The sequence below is a fragment of the Aspergillus nomiae genome (assembly GCF_001204775.2).
Source record: "Aspergillus nomiae NRRL 13137 chromosome Unknown contig00106, whole genome shotgun sequence".
NCBI classification, from domain to species: Eukaryota; Fungi; Ascomycota; class Eurotiomycetes; order Eurotiales; family Aspergillaceae; genus Aspergillus; species Aspergillus nomiae.
In genome coordinates, this window is record NW_015378161.1 from 59,002 (window position 1) to 78,594 (window position 19,593).

General features: G+C 50.0%; 7 protein-coding genes across 7 annotated transcripts; 2 read left to right on the forward strand and 5 right to left on the reverse strand.

Annotated features, from left to right (window-relative positions):
* Positions 1 to 408: 408 nt before the first annotated feature.
* Positions 409 to 4,099, reverse strand: ANOM_005648 (putative RNA helicase-like splicing factor (HRH1); the record flags this gene model as incomplete). Its single annotated transcript, XM_015550905.1, has 2 exons — positions 409 to 3,715; positions 3,771 to 4,099. The coding sequence occupies 2 exons, from the start codon at positions 4,097 to 4,099 to the stop codon at positions 409 to 411; spliced, it is 3,636 nt and encodes a 1,211-aa protein (XP_015407613.1).
* Positions 4,100 to 4,975: 876 nt separating this feature from the next.
* Positions 4,976 to 7,755, reverse strand: ANOM_005649 (ATP-dependent RNA helicase SUV3; the record flags this gene model as incomplete). Its single annotated transcript, XM_015550906.1, has 3 exons — positions 4,976 to 5,936; positions 5,993 to 7,107; positions 7,684 to 7,755. The coding sequence occupies 3 exons, from the start codon at positions 7,753 to 7,755 to the stop codon at positions 4,976 to 4,978; spliced, it is 2,148 nt and encodes a 715-aa protein (XP_015407614.1).
* Positions 7,756 to 7,983: 228 nt separating this feature from the next.
* On the forward strand, positions 7,984 to 10,476 carry ANOM_005650 (Sec1 family protein; the record flags this gene model as incomplete). The annotated part of the gene is made up of 7 exons (XM_015550907.1): positions 7,984 to 8,051; positions 8,123 to 8,160; positions 8,216 to 8,303; positions 8,363 to 8,509; positions 8,561 to 8,763; positions 8,838 to 9,304; positions 9,366 to 10,476. Exons 1-7 carry the CDS (start codon positions 8,018 to 8,020, stop codon positions 10,474 to 10,476), a joined length of 2,088 nt encoding a protein of 695 aa, XP_015407601.1. The 5' UTR covers positions 7,984 to 8,017.
* Positions 10,477 to 10,824: 348 nt separating this feature from the next.
* On the reverse strand, positions 10,825 to 11,601 carry ANOM_005651 (putative G-patch domain protein; the record flags this gene model as incomplete). Its single annotated transcript, XM_015550908.1, has 1 exon — positions 10,825 to 11,601. One exon carries the CDS (start codon positions 11,599 to 11,601, stop codon positions 10,825 to 10,827), a length of 777 nt encoding a protein of 258 aa, XP_015407600.1.
* A 268-nt stretch (positions 11,602 to 11,869) lies between these two features.
* Positions 11,870 to 13,228, forward strand: ANOM_005652 (putative oxidoreductase; the record flags this gene model as incomplete). The annotated part of the gene is made up of 2 exons (XM_015550909.1): positions 11,870 to 12,046; positions 12,116 to 13,228. 2 exons carry the CDS (start codon positions 11,870 to 11,872, stop codon positions 13,226 to 13,228), a joined length of 1,290 nt encoding a protein of 429 aa, XP_015407603.1.
* A 172-nt stretch (positions 13,229 to 13,400) lies between these two features.
* ANOM_005653 (NAD-dependent epimerase/dehydratase family protein) lies at positions 13,401 to 14,927 on the reverse strand (the record flags this gene model as incomplete). The annotated part of the gene is made up of 5 exons (XM_015550910.1): positions 13,401 to 13,939; positions 14,005 to 14,173; positions 14,203 to 14,460; positions 14,522 to 14,756; positions 14,830 to 14,927. Coding segments are annotated over 5 exons (1,122 nt in total), but the record flags the coding sequence as incomplete, so codon positions are not given.
* A 1,883-nt stretch (positions 14,928 to 16,810) lies between these two features.
* ANOM_005654 (deadenylation-dependent mRNA-decapping factor PAT1) lies at positions 16,811 to 19,593 on the reverse strand (the record flags this gene model as incomplete). The annotated part of the gene is made up of 3 exons (XM_015550911.1): positions 16,811 to 16,934; positions 17,026 to 19,293; positions 19,389 to 19,593. Coding segments are annotated over 3 exons (2,541 nt in total), but the record flags the coding sequence as incomplete, so codon positions are not given.

A 19,593-nucleotide genomic window follows, 5' to 3' on the forward strand; every position in this document is an offset into this window, starting at 1 on the left:
CAGTTTGAACTTCATCTAGATGGACTGGGTTGGCTAAGAAGCACGCCATAGCATTTTACCGCTTGAGAAGAAAAGCCATTAGGTTCCAAATAATTTCAGCCGATGGATAAATTCATCCGCTGACTCGGGAAAGTATTCTCATCCATCGAATCTATTCAAAATGGAATTCCTTTATAAAATTGCAAAAGATTCTGTTAGAACAGTGTCGTTTTTTACAAAACGTCTGTATTGTGCTTTATACTATCTGAATACAACGTTAAACACCCTAGTATGCTCTCAATACCAAGCGCAGCGAGGGGGCAGTCAACAAAAATTATACTTCAATCGGGGTATTGCTGTAGAAGGGTACCTGTTGTAGTTACCCAGACAATGGGGACATGACATGATGAGATTAGAAGTTGTACAAGGTTAACCCCAAGTTCCTCCACCGCCTCCTCTACCTTGACGCCTCTGTGCAGATAGACGCCAATCATCCTCACCCGCAAAGCGGTTGTGTAGGGGTTGGATACGCTCGGCCTTCTTACGCTTCGACAAGCGGTCAGTGGGAGCGACCTTGAAGAAGGTCGGGGCTGCCTCCACCAGCCATTTGGGCTCAATAGCCGTGGTGCAATGCATGTATTCCTTCGTCGTAAGGACCAATGTGTGATAAATGACGTGTTCAGCAGGCTTGCCGAACAATGCAGAACTGGGGTGCATATAGACGGGTGTACCCTCAACAAGTGTCTTGTATCCTTCCTGGGGGTCCTTACGCGCTGCATTTCTGAAGAACCCAGTGCATAGTGCTTGACGTACTTTGGTTGTGTTCCTTCCACATGAGACGATACGGTGATGGTACCGGTCCATGATACCAAGAAGCTGCTGGCGAACGTCTTGAGCACGGCGGATCTGACGCGCCTGGATGAAGTTCTCGAAACACCAAGCATTGTTGAACTTCGAATTCTTCCAGCCATTGTACACATTGAGTAGGGTCAAGTGATCGCCTTGTGGATCGTGGAACTTGGCTTTCTTTTGATCTGCCTGCTGCTGCTTTTCTTTAGGTCTATAAAAGACCGACTGAATAGAGAGCATGGCAACGATGCTGAGAATTTCCTCGGAGCACCCCATGTCGACTGATGCAATGAGGACCTTGGCAAGTGCTGGTTCCATAGGGAAGTCTGCCATCTTCCTACCCAAACGAGTCAAAAGGCCTTCATCATCGAGTGCAGACAAAGCATAAAGCTCCTCTAGAGCAGTAAGCATGGTGTTTGTCGGAGGAGGGTCCATGAAGTCGAAATGGAGCAAATCGTTAATGCCCATAGCCTTAAGCATGAGAATAGTATGTGAAAGGTTTTGACGCTGAATCTCGGGAATTGTGGTTGGTAACATTTCCGATTGGTACGCTGCTTCAGTATACAAACGGAAACACTTTCCTGGGCCTGTTCTTCCAGCACGGCCGGCTCGTTGTTTGGCTTGCGCTTGCGAGATAGGGGTTACCACCAAGGAGTCCATACCAAGTTTTGGATCGTAAGCGTTTTGCTTCACGAAGCCGGGGTCAATGACATAGTAGATGTTGTCAATGGTGATGGATGTTTCGGCAATATTGGTTGCAATAATAACCTTCCTACCTCCTGGTGGTGCGGGTTCAAAAATCCTACTCTGCATCTCACTGGGAAGAGCAGAGTAGACAGGAAGGATGACAAGCTCTGGAACAGAAGGACCCAACGCTTTCATTCGCTCGTACAAAATCTCACATGAGGTATCAATCTCTTCTTGTCCCGTCAGGAAAACAAGAATATCACCAGAAGGCTCCGTTAAGTGAATCTGCATGACAGTTATTAGAGCCGCATCTAGGTAGTCAGACTCAGGCTCCTTTGAATACATGATCTCGACTGGGAATGTACGTCCAGGAATCGAGAAAATGGGGCAACCGTTGAAATATTCAGAGAACTTCTCTGCATCCAACGTAGCTGACGTAACAATAAGTCGAAGATCAGGCCTCCGCTTTATTGTCTTTTTTAGCAAACCAAATAGGACGTCTGTAGCAATTGTCCGCTCGTGAGCCTCATCAAGCATGATGACGGAGTACTTCTTCAAGTCTGGGTCTAAGAGGACCTCTCTTTGAAGCATTCCATCAGTCATGTATTTGATTCGTGTCTCCGGGCTGGTGCAGTCTTCAAAACGAATCGTGTATCCAACCTCCGCACCGAGCTTGCAGCCAACTTCTTCAGCTACACGTTTGGCGACTGACATTGCGGCCACACGTCTTGGTTGGGTACACCCGATCATGCCATTATTTCCATAACCGGCCTCAGCTAAGTATTGTGTCAACTGTGTGGTCTTTCCGGATCCAGTATCTCCAACAACAATTAACAATTGGTTGTCACGAACAGCATCAAGAAGTTGCTTCCGGAACTTGAAAACCGGCAGACTTTCGCGTTGTTGCTTAATCGACATCGATGTTCGTTTGCCGAGCGATTGATTTTTGCCCATTGTAACTCTTTTCCATTCAGGCACAGCGTCATCGGCTTTAGGTTGTTGGGCCGTTCGAAGATCAGCCGCAAATTTCCGGTCTTCTGGCGCGGCCATAGGATCTTGCCATTGTGCATTAAGATCAACCTCTGCAGCTTGCTCCGCAGCCTTATCCTGGGCCTCTTGTTGACGAAGATCCCTTCGTTCTTTAGCCAAATTCGTACCCGCCATAGCTGCTCGGTTCATAGAGCCATCGGGAGCCTTGACAACCCTGATAGGAGATAACTCCAGGGACATTTTAGTTTGACCGGCCAAAAAGGGTGGCTCTTCATCTCGGACTTCGATATCGATATCTTCCTCCTCCTCGAAGGTGCCCTCACCCGTTAGTGTTGCATGGTATTCCTCGTCGAGATCGGGGTAGTCAGCCGCCGACACAACACCGGATGCAATCAGCTGTCTAATTTCCCACCTCTCCGGTGAAGTTAAGCGCTTCCTGTTTTTCATAGGCCTTCCATCAGAATCCTCGATGACAGGCACTTCCGAGCTCAAGTTGCCATATCGCTCATTTGCTGAGGTCCCGTCAAGCCGCTCCATATTGGCGCCAGATGCCAGTCGGCGTTGTGGGATAAGATCAAGCCCAGTCACTTGGTCAACTTCCTTCATCGAAAGTCCAATGCGAGATCCTTGTATACTGATAACCTTGACTTTGACCGGCTGCCCTCTAGAGACCAGATCCGAAGGGTGATTTACTCGCGCTCCTTCTTGCATCGCAGAGACGTGTACCAGGCCATCCACCTTGCCTTTGACGCCCAAGAGATTCACGAAGGCTCCGAAATCCTTCACACCAGTGACACGTCCATCGTAGACCTTGTACAGTATCGGGGCATCATCCAACTCAATTGGGGGTGGTTTCCGAAAATGGTCGTCTTGGCCCCTGTCATCCCGACGTCGCCGCCGCTCGCTGTGGCCATCGCGATATTCATCCCGACTGGAATACTTGCTTCGCGTACGGCCGAATTCGTCGACGTCGTCATCTCTCTTGCGATGAGGGGGGCTATATGACCTCGAGCGGGATCGATATTTGTCCTTGCGCCGACGTCCACGATCGTAGTCCTCATAACCAGGGCTTCTGCTTCGTTTCCTGCTACTCCGGTCCTCCCCTGTTGTGCGACCCTTCTCTTCTCGAGCCTTTCCTGCTAGCCCTTCAAGCATCGCAAATGTATCATCCATTGCATCGGCCTTGGCATCGCCTTCGTCCGCATTTTTCCTATCCGTATAGTCGTCTTCATCCCACTGCGGTGCTTTGTCCGGAACAGCTAGACCTTTGAATACGCGCGCCTTTTTTTTCGAGTGCATCAAGTAAATCCATATCGTCATTCCCTTCTGCTTTGTCGGCGCCATCCGTCTTCTTCGTCTTGTATTTTGGGTGCATAGTGAGCACTAGACGGTCAATACTCTCCATCAAACTCTGAGGGAACTCCGCGCCCATCTCGTCTAGGGACTCCTTGAATTTCGAAAACGAACCGCATTTCAGATGCTGGTCAATCACGAACTCCGCTAATGTCTTGTCATTAATGCCCAAGTGGTTCTGGAGTTCGCTCGTGATTCGCGAAACGAGCGAAAAGAGCTCCAGAGACTGGAGGTCATCCATGACTGGCGCTTCGAAAGTGATCGCAAGTCAGTGGACAATCAAAACCAACCAAGTAAATTTTTGAATATGTGAATTATCCGCCGAAGAGTGTGCCACGCACCTCTCTGGTCTGTAGGTTGCGATTCGCCAATCTTTGAATGCTTGAATCGGGAAAGCTCACTGTCGCGGAAAATCGTTCTGGCGTATTGCGGACCACTCGCCACTGATAAGATAAGCCAACCTCATGTATGTACTCCGTACTATGTGCAGGATTTACTACTAACCCATTCATATACTTTTATTGAATTTCTATAACAATAGAAAGACTGTCAGAAATTCAGGATTGTTTGGCTCACTAAATCGGGGCAAGTTGGGAGCAAAGTCAAGTCGAACTGCTTGAATACCTGGGGAATTTAATGAAGCAAAGTTGGTTATAGTACTAACATATATATGAGCCGACCATGTAAGTATTTGCTGCGATGATCGGGTAAATACATGGAGTAAAAGATACACCAGAATTAGGTCATTTTGAAATAGTTGCCTTATGCTGTGGAAATAGAATTAGATTCAAAGCTGGGCCATGTCAGGCAGCAAAAAGTACCGAACAGTATATTTACCTTCAATCGTCCAGACGTAGATCTATACACTGATATAATATACAGCTAATTTACATATGTATGGTACATTAACCCCTAATTCTTATCGTCCAAACAACAGCAGTCTCCGATTATTTTTCGGACCTCTAAGAGTTTTAAATGCCAAACTTCAACTGGATAGAGTGAAGTTTGACTTGTATCGTTCTCGCTACCATCGCGACGACTAGGGCGAAGTGAGTGGAGAAGATGCCGATTTGTTCCAATGAAATCCACAGAAGAGATATACGAAAGGCATTAGATCCTAAGCAGCCTGTGCCTCCGGACTGACCCTTTCTAGAGAGTCGTTGTCAGCTGAGAGATCAATTGGAACCGTTTCTTCGCCCTCTTCTTCGAGAACGTCAAGATCTGCTTCAGCAAGCAACCGTTTATGGTCCTGGATCTGCTTCTGCAAAGCGATCTGGCGACGAAGTGATGCGTCCTTTCTCAGCTTCTTATTAGCAGAGAACTCAGTCAGTGCCCTAACCATTCTCTCTTCGACTAGCTCCTTCACGTGGGCGGCAAGGGTTCGGTCTGTGAAAACTCCACCGAATCGAAAACTGAGCCACGAGTACAAGATCACAGATTTGTGCAATATCTCCAAGTCGTGCAAATATTCCTTGTTTCCAGACACGGGCTCTTCTAGAATCTCCAAATTCAAGTCTGGTATGTCGAGCAAGCGACCACCTGTGTGCTCCGCGACACATTGCGCAAATGCACAGGCAACATCGCGCGAGGAGATGTCCCGGGTATGCATGGGCGCAGCCATAAAGGTCATTTGGTCTTCAAATCGCAAGCCACTCACAGTATCTATAACCTCAGCGTTATCCAACTGACCCCGGGGGTCGCACATGAAGAACAAAGGATGGACTTGAGAAACATCAATAAGACGTTTAATGATATATTCCAGCGGAATGCTCTGAGGGAAGTAGGCAGCAAACCTCTGGAAAATAGGCTCCGGAGGGAACACACCAGCCGCAGTGATTGGAGGGGGCTCGATTCCCATGGCCTGGTGAATGTAGGGAAGATCCACCTCTTCCAGGGATGTTACATAACCGACATTTGTCCCGTCATTTTCAGCATGTTTTCCTTTTTTCTGCTGTTGAGCGGCCGACCGGTAACGACCAGCGCGTCCTGCGATCTGTTTGATTTCAGGTACGGAAAGCCTCACAAGACCGCCTGGCACCCTCTTCACAAGAGTTTCGAAAATGATACGTTTGCAACTCCTGTAGAAAGATGGATTAGGATATATGGTAGAATGGTAGAACAACAGCAGACTTACAAATTTAGACCCATACCAATGGCATCACTAGCGACCAGATAATCGTATTCGTTATTTGGATCATTGAAAAGACTGGCTTGCTGAGTCCGAATTTCAGCTGGCAAGCTTCCATACACAATTGCCGCCCGCTTCCCAGTGACCTTTTCAATATCTGCTTTAAGTGCATGAATTCCGACACGAGAAAAGGCGACCAAGCAATCTCCCTTTTGCAAGCTCTTTAGGTCGCCCCTCAGGCTTCGGTCCATAACCTTTAGAGGGTTTAGTCGCTCATATCGGTGGATTTCGAGCTTATCTCCCGTAAGAGCTGCTAGCTCTCGTATCAGAGGTACAACCCTTGGCTCACCACAGAGATGAAGCTCCTTGGCACGTGCGCCAAGTACAGCACGAGTCCAGGCCCATCCGCGTTTGGAGTCCCCAATCATTTGAATTTCATCAATGACCCCTACATCATACGGTTGCCCTAGATTGACCATCTCAACTGTATTGCTAACAATAGTCGGGACTTGGCCCTCTGGGATTTTGACGTCATCGCCAGTGACCAGACTGCACGTGGTTCCATTGGCCTGAAATCGATGGTATACCTCCTGCGCAAGTAGTCTTAGTGGCCCAGCATAGAAGCCGCTTTTACTAGCCTCGAGCTTTTTTAGTGCCTGATATGTTTTCCCCGAGTTCGTTGGCCCAACGTGCAGATGTATTGTCCGCTGTATAGATCGCGCTTGTGGATACCACTCTGCTGGAAAACGCATATCCGCCACTTTCTTCTGCTGTTCTAGGTTGGGCGTCGAGTATTTCGAAGTGACATCCTCAGCGTATAGGAGATACTCCAACTCATTCTTTAGACCTCGAACGCCAGATTGAATGTACGTCTTTTGTAGTGTGGTCTTCACTTGCCGTAGAGTACCGAAACCTCCACTAGTTGCTCGGTCCTCCAACTTGCATGCGTTCATCACATATCGCTCAAATCTCTGCCATCCATCCAACGCCGACTCAGAGCTCTGTGATAATTCCTTCTTGAGTTCCTTCAGCAGGTTCGCCACGATAATTGAGAAGTCGGGTGCGGTGACATTCTGCCTTGAATTCCTCGTAGCTGAACGGAGGGAAGGTCTAGCTGGAGACTACTCAGGAAGATAAACTATTAGTACACAAATCATCAAAAAGGAGCCAACGGGAAAAATACTTTGTCAGGCTTCGTCTGTGTGGCCTCTTGTGCTTTCTTTGACTTTTGCAACCGTTTCGACCTCTGAAGCGCTGATGTGGTGGAAAATGTTCGTATCTCTAAACGAAAAAAGGGTCGTATAGCGCATGACAGGCAATGGCTGCCTCTACTCGCCCATGACTGCATTCCTTAAGCGAGTAGGCGGGTTCCAAATAGGTAGCGCGTTCGAAAGGCGCCGAGGACGATTCGCGAAGAAAGAATTAAGTTGTTGCAGATTTTGTAACGCGGAAAAGCTGCATATAATGGTGCATGGAGCTAGCAGGGGAACCTGCGACCAAACTCGTGCAATGCATCTAACGACAGACGACAGGTTGGGCTGAAAATTTTAAAATATCATTTTGAAAGAGTACCAATGACATCGGCAAATTGAGTGTATTCAACCAAATGAAGACTTATCTTCTAGTTTTAGTATGTAGCCACTGCCGCCTTAGTCATAATCGCGCCTTGGTCATAGTCCGGCACCGTTAGCACCCACTGTCACTGTTAAAGCAGCAGGGATAATATCCCGATAAGGGAAGGCCGAAAGCGTGCCGGCGCCACACCGCATGAATGCTGCCGATCCGCCGCAATCTATGATGGATTAAATGGTGGGGACACTTGGGAGAGGGTCTCTAGTAACAGTTACGTTTCATAAAGAGAGAACTCACTTCCATTCCCAACCCCTCCACCCCCTGATTGGACTCTCTTACCTGTCGCCTGCTTCTCCTTATTGTTCTCCCCAAACCAGCTGCTCTTAGGCTGTAGTCTTATTGATCTCAAGTGCGCGACATCAAACTAACCTACAGCTAGAGGGCTGCCGGCCAGCCAAGATGAACTCCTCTATACTCAATATTCAACGCGAAAGTGAGTCTTTCCATATTTGATATATTCAACTAATCACTCATTTCTTGTACTAACTAAACTGTGTCGTATAGTTATTCTCAATACAATCCGGTATACGGCAGGGAATGAGGTGTGCCGAGACCCCTCCTCTTAGTAGACGCGGAACTAATGGTGGTGACGTGCAGTGGAAAGTCCTGGTTGTGGATGAGACCAGTCGGAAATTAATTGATAATGCTGTGAGCGAGGATGACATTCTCAATCTCAATGTTACCAGTAAGCCGAGTATTTTGATCGATAATAGAATCGCATCGGCTAATGATCTTTCTTGCAAGATGTCGAGCAGATCGAGGAAAAGCGGAAATCCAACCCTATGGATGCGCTGTATATCCTATCGCCCCAGTCACATATCGTCGATTGCCTAATGGCCGACTTTGAGCGAAAGCGATACAAAAAGGCTGGTTGGTTTGGACGTCATGTCGGTCACAACCCCTTTTCTACGCCCGCGAGTTGAGTCCTAACCTCGCCTATAGATCTCGACCCCCAACAGCGCACTAGACTCGAGCGATCTCAAATAGCCCAAGAACAAATTGCTAGCTTCCGCGTTATGAGTGCCGACTACTTTCCGAGGGAATCGCGTCTTGTCACGTTCCGAGATCCGTGGAGTTTTCCCGTGTTGTTTCACCCTGGTTGCAACCACTTGATTCGCGGCCATCTGGAAGGGCTGGCACAGAAGGTACGATACTTTTATTTATTATATATATTTTTTGATGTGGTGTCATTCGAGTCGACCACTGACCGGAACTCCAGATTGTATCTCTTTGTGCGAGCTTAGGAGAGTACCCCGTGATTCGATACTACAAGCCTAGAGCGCCAACCCACGAAGCTAGTGTTATGTGCTCGCACCTTGCCCGATTTATACAAAATGAGCTAGATCAATTTGCCCACTTTCAAAAGGACTTCCCGCCCCCTTCCCAGAGACCTCGAGGCGTGCTTCTGGTGGTGGATCGCTCTATGGACATTGTTGCTCCACTTATCCACGAATTTACGTACCAATCTATGGTGCATGACTTGCTACCGATAAAAGACGGGGACAAGGTCACTTACAAAACAATTATAAACGAAGGTAGCCATAATGAAGAACTTAAGGAGATGGAGATCTCCGAGAATGATAACGTCTGGGTTGACTACAGACATCTTCATATGAAGGATGTGCTTGGAAAGTTGGGTGAAGACTTTGCCAAATTTCGGGCAGCCAACCCTCAATTCGCTGAAGAGTGAGTCCTCGCTGTCGTGAGATCCCGTAGCCGTGGATCTCCTTTGCTAATTTTCCAATAGAAATGACAAAGCCAACGTGAACACAATCAAAGACATGTTAGCTGGTCTCACAGAGTTCCAACAGGGTAGGGATGCATATACGCTCCATCTTAACATGGCGCAAGAATGCATGAAACACTTTCAGGAGCACAAGCTATTGGAGGTAAGCTCCGTTGAACAATGCTTGTCGACCGGGCTAGACGAGAACTACAAAAAGGCGAAGAACTTGGCTTCACAGCTCGTTCAGCTACTTGATGATGATGCAGTGGACCATCAGGATAGACTTCGGCTTCTACTTCTCTACATCATGTACAGAGGTGGGATTCTTCCTGGAGATATCAGGAAGCTTATGGCGCACGCTCAACTTCCACCGCAAGATGGTGACGTTATCTCCAACCTGGATTTACTTGGTTCCAGAGTAGAGAAGCAGTTGAAAGATGAGAAGCCACCTGTCCAGCCGCTGTTCCACAGAAAGCCTCCATCGCCCGCAGAATCTGATGAAACTAGTTTGTCAAGATATGAACTGAACATGAAGTTGATGCTCGAGGAGTTGGTTCGAGGAACTTTGGACCCAGCGGTTTTTCCTCCCACTCGACCAAATACTGAGGCAGAGGGCATGGGAGGGCCCCAGGATACCCTCTCACAAGCCTCTCTGCGGAGCGCCAAACCGACTTGGGCTCGGACCCGTTCAGCCACAGAGCAGCCCCGACAACGCATCATTGTCTTCATGGCTGGTGGTGCAACTTATGGCGAAGCTCGTTCCTGCTACGAGGTCTCTCAAGCGTTTAACAAGGATGTTTTCCTTGCAACGTCACATATGCTGAGCCCTGGTTTGTTCCTGAAGCAGCTTGGGGATCTCAGTGCCGACAGAAGACGCCTAGACATCCCAGCCGAACGGCCAAAACCAACGGCACCGGCCCATTTGTTCGAAAGAGATCCTCCACCTCAGCCTCAACCAGTGCCTAAGAAGGTCCCAGCCCCGAAGCTCAACCCTCCGGCGCCTCCTTCGGCCGCTATGGGGGCCATGTCCCTGGGGTCCAATTCTCAGAATGGTGCAGCACCTGCACCTAGCAATGCAAAGCCACATAAGGAGAAGAAGGAAAAGAAGCATCACTTCTTCAGGCGATCATAGTGCCTTCAGTTTCTCTCAGAATTACTTCAAGGAGAATATTACTCCTTGACTACCGGCGGCTATAGCCGTTTGAAGCCTATACCTATGTCTTTCTACTACAGCGTCTGTGATACCAATCTCTCGGGTTTTATTTGAGCACCGAAGGCGCCACGGCGCTAAATGGATATTTTCTTGTATCCTGTTCTGTCTTCTTTTTGATATAATCTTCTGTCCCTGTATGTAGTTAATGCATGTACCCTCTGAAGCATACTCTCCAGCGTTTAAATCCAGCATATCTATGTAAAGAAAAAGATATAAATATAAAAGGGTATCTTTGAATCACGCCAAACGCCAAACCCATCCTAACCGCTACTGCCCAAGATACTTCAAAACGTCATCACTTTGGAAAAACTGTTCCCGCAACTTCTCCCCCCTCTTCCTGGCATCCAAGTATCCCTTCCTTACCTCCTTTGCATTCAATTTCTGCACCTTAGCCGGCCTCTCAACCACCCGACTCTTACCCTTACCACCCCCCTTCGCCTCATCATCACCCTCAGCCCCCAAACCAACAGTATCAACCTTCAAGCGCCCCTTCAACGGCTCCCGAATCCCCTCTCGCCCAGAAACCCCCAATCCCAACCGGCTATCTGGATCCCACCCATAAGCAGCCAAATACCTCAACCCCTGCCTCGTCCGATCCAAATGCGACGGCGGATGCGAATGCGATAGGCACACCTGATGCGCCAGCGACGCCTCATGCGGCCGGTCACCCGCCATCACAGCCCCATGTGCCGACTCATCCCCGTCAATCGGAAGATTACATACGTCGCAGCGAGGAGCGGCAGAAGGCGAAGCCGGGGCCGACTGCACCTCCGCATCACAGTTTCCCACGTCCCCAGACACACGCCCAACGGGCGTACCAGGCTCCGAAACCTGTTTCTCTTTCGGCATAACAATCGACAGATACGTATTCGCTATACTGGTTCCCGAGGAGGCAGGTTGCGCTGCCGGCGTAGAGGTAGTATTAAGCTCATGTTCCGAAGACCGCACGAACTGGACTTTCTTGCGACGGATTCCGGCGCCGAAGGGCCGTTGGCTTTCTACCGGGAGGAAGTAATCTTCGTCGGTGGCTTCGTTGGAGGTCATGTCTTGTTTCGGGGGAGGTCGATGTCCTGAATTCCATGACTTAATTGTTTGCGGCCGTTATTCTAATTTATCGACGCACTAGCTAAGTGGGTCCATGCCCGCTGACGAAGCAGATGGCGGTAGACTGGGCGGTGAGCTTATTTGTGGTCTGGGCCCTGCAGTTGATCCTATGTTTAGTAGCAGCCTTTCTGTCCATAATTGGATTGTTCCTTCCCACTTGTTCGGTACCTGCCCTTGTTTGTTTGGATGCGGATTTGACCATCGCACAATGCCTATTCCCTTGATTGCTCAGGGTTTCCAGGAGGGTATCTCCTCTATCCCTTATGCGTGGACAGTTTTGAAGATCGTGCCGTGGGTCCTGTTGGTTGCTGCTTTGAAGTATTATTTCGGGGGTGCCCGAAATGGATCGGAGCGGTTGATGCATTCTAAGGTTGTGATGGTTACGGTATGCTCTATGTGTTTTGGCTGGCTTCTGTTGGAATGGAGGCGGAAAATCTAATACAGGTTTCTCTAGGGCGGAACATCAGGGATAGGAGCCAGCGTCGTCCACGAACTTGCCTCGCGCGGTGCCCAGGTCATCCTCCTCACACAGCATGCTCCCTCGGACGTCTTCCTGGTTGACTACATCGAGGATCTCCGAAAATCAACGAAGAATCAACTCATCTACGCCGAGCAGGTGGATTTGTCCTCACTGCACTCAATCCGCACGTTCGCGACGAAATGGATCGATAACGTCCCCCCACGCCGACTGGACATGATCATCCTGTGTGGAAACACGGCCGCGCCTTCATCCGCCAGCCGAAAGCTGACCGTAGATGGAATCGACGAAGAATGGCAGGTCAACTACCTCGCCAATTTCCACTTGTTGAGCATCCTCAGCCCGGCGCTGCGGGCCCAGCCACCCCACCGTGACGTGCGGGTCATTTTCACGACATGTTCGAGCTACATTGGTGCCAAAATCGACCCTAAGCAGATAGAGGCAGCTTGTACACCTGACACCAACGAGCCACGGGGAACGAAAAATGGGAAGAATGTAAAAAAGGCAGGGGCTGGGTCGAAGAAATCCAAACCCAACCTTTTCGGAGCGAGCAAGCTTGCGTTGATGTCTTTCGCCCAGTCCTTTCAGAAACATTTGAATGCTTATGAGCGTCCCGATAAGATGCCTCCGTGTACGCGTGTGATTGTTGTTGACCCTGGCTTTAGCCGCACTCCGGGTACCCGCCGCTGGTTGACGGGTGGGTCGCTTTGGGGGCTGCTTCTTTATCTCATCACCTGGCCTCTATGGTGGTTGGTCCTGAAGTCACCGCAGCAGGGCGCCCAGAGTATTCTGTACGCTGCTATGGAGGCCAGATACGGCCGTGGCACCGGTGGATGGATGGTCAAGGAGTGTCAGGAGGTGGATTTCGCTCGCAAAGATATCAAGGATGAAGAGGCTGGGAAACTGCTGTGGCAATTCAGCGAAGCGCAAATTGAACTCAAGGAGAAGGAAAGTGCCGTGAAAAGGGCACTGGCCAACAAGGAGCAACAGGAGAAGGAAAACCAGAAGAAGAATGGCTCTTCCAGTTCTAAGCCTGCACCAAAAGAGCAGACCCCAGGATCGCGAAGGAGCCGGAAAGCTAACAAATAGACTGTACACTAAAATTGGTTGAAACAAAAGAATTGATAGAGCTTCAAAAAGCAATGCAATCTGTAATTTTCATGCCTTCTATATCTATGACTGTACTTGTGATGTGTTTTTGAAATCATGCAGAAGCACATAATAGCAAATTATTCAGTTAAGCACTGATATATGTGGCTCAACAAAAGAAACAAGAAAAGAAATTCGTGTCATCCAATCTACAGGGCTTTTGTGTCTATTCGAGGGGCGACTTCGTTGGTCCATCCACCTTCGTATCATAGATCCTAGCATCCACCGGTAGATCATTTCCATAGATTAAAGTAATTTATTTCTTCAGCTGTTCCAGCAGCTCAGCAGGGGGCTCCTGGCGGTAGCCCTGAGGGTTGTTCTTGGTCCAGCGCCAGAGGTCCTCGCAAGCCTGCTCGAGAGTGCGCTCAGCCTTCCAGCCAAGCTCATTGTTGGCGCGGGTGGGGTTGGCGGTGAGGTTAAGGACGTCACCAGCACGGCGGGGAGCAACCTCGTAGGGGAGATCGCGACCAACAGCGGCGGAGAAGGAACGAATCATCTCGTAGACAGTGCTGCCCCTGCCGGTACCCAAGTTCCAGGCACGGACACCGGGGTTGTTCGAGCGCAGGTAGTTAAGAGCCTTCAGGTGACCATCAGCAAGGTCGAGGATGTGAATGTAGTCACGGATGGCAGTGCCATCATGGGACTTGTAGTCTAATATCACACAAGTCAGTCATGACGGTTTTCTTCTGGATCTGAAGGGTAATAGAGACACTTACCATCACCGAAGACGAGGAGCTTCTCGCGCTTGCCAGTAGCAACCTGGGCAAGAAGGGGCAGCAGGTTGTAAGGAACACCCTGAGGATCCTCACCCATGATGCCACTGGGGTGAGCACCAGCGGGGTTGAAGTAACGCAGCAGAGCACCGTTCCACTTCTGGCTCTCTTCCTGGTTTCCGGCCTTGGCGGCGTTGTTACGCTGGGCGTGATGACATCGATGATGGCGTTCTCGATGGCAAATTTGGTGTTACCGTAAGGGTTGGTGGGGCCCAAAGGGCACTCCTCGGGGATGGGGATCATGTTGGGGAAGCGGGTGGCATCACCATAGACGGTGGCCGAGCTGGAGAAGACAATGTTGTAGACATTGTGGCGGACCATGGAGCGCAGGAGGTTGAGAGTTCCGTAAACGTTGACATGATAGTAGTCCAGAGGCTTCTCACCAGACTCGCCGACGGCCTACATTCCCAAGCGCAGGTGTAAGTAAGCGGGGTAAATACGTGGCATTGGACAAGCACACCTTCAGGGCAGCGAAGTGAATGACGCTGTCAATGTCGGGGTGAGCCTCGAAAACCTTGTCGAAAGCGCCCTCGTCGGTGACATCGACCTTAGCGAACTCAGCTTTCTTGCCGGAGATCAACTCAATGCGGCGAAGAGCCTCGGCGGAGGAGTTGTAGAGGTTGTCAGCGACGACGACCTTGTAGCCAGCCTCAAGGAGAGCAAGGGCGGTGAAAGAGCCAATGTAGCCCGTTCCACTGTATGATTGCGCCGTCAGTACATTGAGCCTATGGTGGGGTATACTATCCCGATCAAGGTGCGGTAGCTTACCCAGTGACAAGAACCGAACCGGAAGGCATGATGACAGATGCGAATGAAGACAAGAGTAGAAGCAGGTAGAAAGAGTGATTAGAGTGGAAGGATTGTCTGGAGAGGAAAAGAAGGAAAAGAAAGAAACACAAACACGACGAGCGCTGGCAGCCACGGGATATTTAAGGGGCACCGCAATCGGGATTGGTGGGGGAGGAGGACAATTGCGGAGGGGCATGCGTTCGGGTGGATTTCATTTCTCAACTTACTTCAGAGGACGCATCAGGTTCACCGTCCGTAAGGTACCGCAACATGTAATTTTGGTCAGTCTCTCTTTCTCTCCTCTACCTATATTGTATGTACATACTCCGTGCTCTTCATCCCTATAGACAGTATCAAATGTGTTTTAGGGAGTGCCCAATGGATGAAATTTTTCTCTTTTCTGAAATTCTTTCATCTAATGAAAACCCCCCTATTGATCATCTTTAATTTGCCTTCCTGGACGATCTGCGGTCGAGTCCCCAAGCACCACGTAATTCATCTTCAAGCTCTAACAACCTTCTTGGGTGACGATCGACCCTTCAATTTTACAGGTGGTATGGCGTGCGTACCGTTTATTTTCCACACGTGCTTACATCCACCCGCCTATTCATCCCACCTTCCACTGACGGGCAGGCCCCATGTCCTTAATTATACTTGCGTATACGTAAAATAGGTTTAGTCGCAGAGTCTACACATCGAACAAACTCCGGTAAGCCGTGAGACCGCCCATGCGTCAATCGAACCCTATGGGAAAGCTGAGCGTCACCCCATATCACCCCATCTGGTGTTCACTCGGCATCATTCGATCGGGCACGGCAACAACACATTAGGGGCCTTCCCCGGTTAAGAACGGGCCATTCGGCAAGGCTATCGGGTTGCCTTGTCGGATAATATCTGGCATCTGGGTTCTGGAGTTCTTCGAAGATGGAACGAGCGAATCCGAAGGAAACCTATCGGCCAGATGTTTCTGGACCTCTCCTCTCTTTTATCCAGTGGTTCAACGCCGAGCGGGTCAAGTTCCACTCTGTCGGTGGACTAAACTGGCCCATACGAAGTGATCCAAGGGTCCATCCGGTTAATATCAGTCAATTATAAGGTATTGAAATTCGAGGTTCGCGCCGAGTGTTGACCGATCTGTTCGTCCTGGACCTTGCCTAGAAAATGTTGTCAATATTAGAGAAGGTGAGACATTTTCAGATCCTGTCGGTTCCGGTTCAGCAACGACATGAAGTTATTCATCCACTAGTCCTTATGCCATCCTCCACTATAGTATAGATAGATTTATAGACACTCTATATCCTCAAATCACTCCGAAACACTACATTACATACTTAGACCGCACACTTTTCAAGACATCATTCTTAGAACACATTCACAATCCCACCTCTCATACTATCATAGATGCTAGGTATTACCCGAGTGACTTCTTCGGCTTTCTGACGATGGCACCGCTCAAGGCTTGCATTCGAACTTTTACCCTTTTTTTGTCTGCTGATATGGGGTTGGACTGAAAAAGAAATATACATTCAAAGAATAAAAACAAAAATGGATATCCGGCATTGCCGCGATAGACCGTAGAGATAATTTCATCTAAGAACATCCTGTCGTCGAATGCCCTTTCGCTCACAATTACTAGTGTCATCAAATTGCCATTTATTTGGCCGTAGTCCTTTCACGTCCTTCATTTGACCAAACGGCGTCATGGTCCTTCGGTTTTTCAGCCAAAGGGTAAATCTTCCTTCGACCGGTCATCCACTCCTCCAATCCGAGTCCACAAGCTACGAATGGAAAACCCGTGGTAGGAGCTCACGTCTGAGTTGACAGAGTCCCACCCAGGCTGGCTCAAGCACCGGTTGATGACTTTCAACGATATGCCTTCTTTCGCATCGAGTCGTGTCTCTGATGTGCCCTAGAAGCACTAGCGCTCCATGGTTGATAGGTATGCAGGGATATGTTCCCTCTAGCCGAGAAGTTCAACGTCGAGACCAATGGCACGCATGAAGAGGTTGACATTTCCAAGTCGTTGGCTAGCCATGTCCGCAGGAAGAGTCTTGCTATATGCCACTGTTTCCATGACACGATCCCTATAGTACTGTTAGCATTGCTCCCTGGAGGATTCTATACACGCAAGTAGGACAGAGGCTATTGGGTAGAATTCGACAAGAGTTGACTTACTTCACTGCGATGACCAAGCGCTGTTGTTGCTCGGGGCTAGCTCCAATACCGACCGCAGCCAAGAATTGCCACACATACATATCGTCGCCTGCATTGATAGAGCCAGGGAAGATGTCTCCAAAAGTAGGTTCAAGGGTATCAAACAAGACGTTGAACTTGTCCACCCACTGTTGCCAGTCCCGTTCGGCGGCCTGTCCGGCTTCCTTCACGATCTCGGCACGGCTGAGAAGCATGGTCAAGATACCCAGCCCAATACGAGTCTTGGCGACCATGTGTACATGAGTTTGCGCGATGACCAGGCCCAAGAGACCAATAATGATGTTGAACGGGGCTTCGTTAACGTAACCCAGAAGACTAGGCATGACCGCTTGCGAGAAGAGATCGATGGCTTCCCTCACGGCTAGAGAAGGCTGTGATTCACCAGGCGCCGGCTGTCCCTGCCGAACCACGTCCAAGCTATCCAGATGCACAACAATCATAGTAAGGATGGTAACCCGCTGCTCCTGATCAATATGACGGAAGATGCGTGGAATGGCCTTTTTGCCCTTAGGGTACGAAAGGAATGCAATGAAGGGGTGTGGAGTGTTCGTGTTGGGAACAATGGGCTCCATAACCTTGAGCGCCTGCCACAACTTCTGATTGAGAGAGCGAACCTTCTGTCGCCATTCCATGTGTTCTTGGATTGCCTCCGCATCTTCTTCATTCGGTGGTGGAGGCATTGTGCGCTCCATATCCTCTAACTCCATCAATGTGCCGTATACGTTCTCGATATTGGTCAAGATAGATTTCCGGTCACTCAGACTGAGGTCGGTGTGTGGCTTCTTAACCGCCTTGGCTCCCTCAGAAGTCTCAGGGCGCTTGATATTGAGCATTGGTTTGGGCGTCTTCGCATTACTAAAAGAGATCTTGCCCAAGCTTCCTTCGATGATAAGTTGCTTGTTCTTCGGTTTGGCTTTGGCGGCTTCAACTGCGCGTTGGACCTGTTGCTGCATTCTCTGCATATGGTTATCTGCACTTTGTGCCTGACGTCGGGATCCATGACCGCCGAGCCGATTGCCCGTCTGGAGAAGGTATGTTTGCGCAAAATGACCAAGTGGCTGATGCGGGTGCTGTCTGGGTGCGCCTCGGATCTGGCTGTAAACTTGATAATAGAAGTCCTCGGCCAAGACAGCTTCCGAATCCGCGTCTGCGACGTTACCTGCAGCTGCTACTAGTTGCTGGAGCTGAATCCGTGTGATAAAGTTCTTATCTTGGGGGGTCATCAGCCCATTGCCCTTGGAGAGAAGGAAGATCTTGTGGTTGCGTTTCGCGCGCTTTGCATCTTCCATCAAGTACGCTACACGCTGCTCTTCCGTCAGCTGCATCAGTTGCTGAGGGTTCGTGATCAACGGCAGATTGCTATTCGTTCCCCTGGGACCCTGAGGCACATTCTGGGGCATCGGTGGCGGCGCCTGTTGTTGCTGCTGTTGCTGCTGTTGCTGCTGCTGTTGTTGCTGCGGCTGGGTCCGCTGCCCGCGTGGGGGAGCTTGATGCTGAGGGTGTACCATGTGCTGAGGAGGAAGATTGGCATTCTGCAGAAGATGCAATGGCAAGTTGGGGGGAGGATATGGCTCAGGGACCATCGATGGGTGGTGCAGCATCTGCGCAGGTGGGACACCTTTAGCAAACTGCGCCTGCAGGAATTCAGGAGGCAGCTGGGAGAAGCCTTCCGGAAACCCAGGGATTTGCTGAGGTCGCTGCAGATGATGGAGTGCCTCTGCCATTGAGTGGGGGAGAGAAACTGGGGGTAAACCCGGGGCAGGCCCGGGGCCCTGGTGACGCAACTGCGCTTCCACTTCCTCCAGGCTGAGCATCTTCCTGGCCTGCACCATCGGCTGAACCACCGGCTGGACTACCGGGTGAACCGCGGGCGCGGGCTCGGGCTTCTTCTGTAGACCCCAAACGCTGGATTTGGCCTGAAGATCCGGAATATAATCCGGATCTGAATACTTCTCGTATCCGGTGCGCTTGGGCTTCTGGGCCACGGTACTTGTTGCAACGGGGACCTCGGCGACAGGGGCGGCAGTAGGAGCCTGGGGCTTTTGTAGGCTGTAGCGGACTTGTTCCTCTCCAATGACATCGGCAACCTGAGCGGTCTTTCCGAAGAAGTCAAAGTCCTTACCGACGGCGCTAGTGCCCATGTCCCCGCCGAACGTGTCGTCGTTGAACGCATCCTGATCGTCGTCGAGTTGATCTCCCAGACCATCATACGTATCCTCGAAATCAATTCTGCAGACCGATCAAGAAACCATCAGTCAGTATATCAAGTTCGCTGCACGGATCCTCTGGTCGGCTGAAGGCGACATCGAGATGGGCAGTCTTACACATCATCATCATTGTCATGATGTCCCTCCAACCTGGCGCGAGCGACTTCGGCAAACGGGTCAGGAGTATCAAAAATACCCCTCTGTCCACCCCCGGGGGCTCGATCCCTCGGGAGGGTCGTATCAAAGCCGAAGAAGGACATCTTCAGCGGGACGTGGATGCAGGGAGATGAGGTAGCAGAGGAGCGAGATTTACCGCCGCATA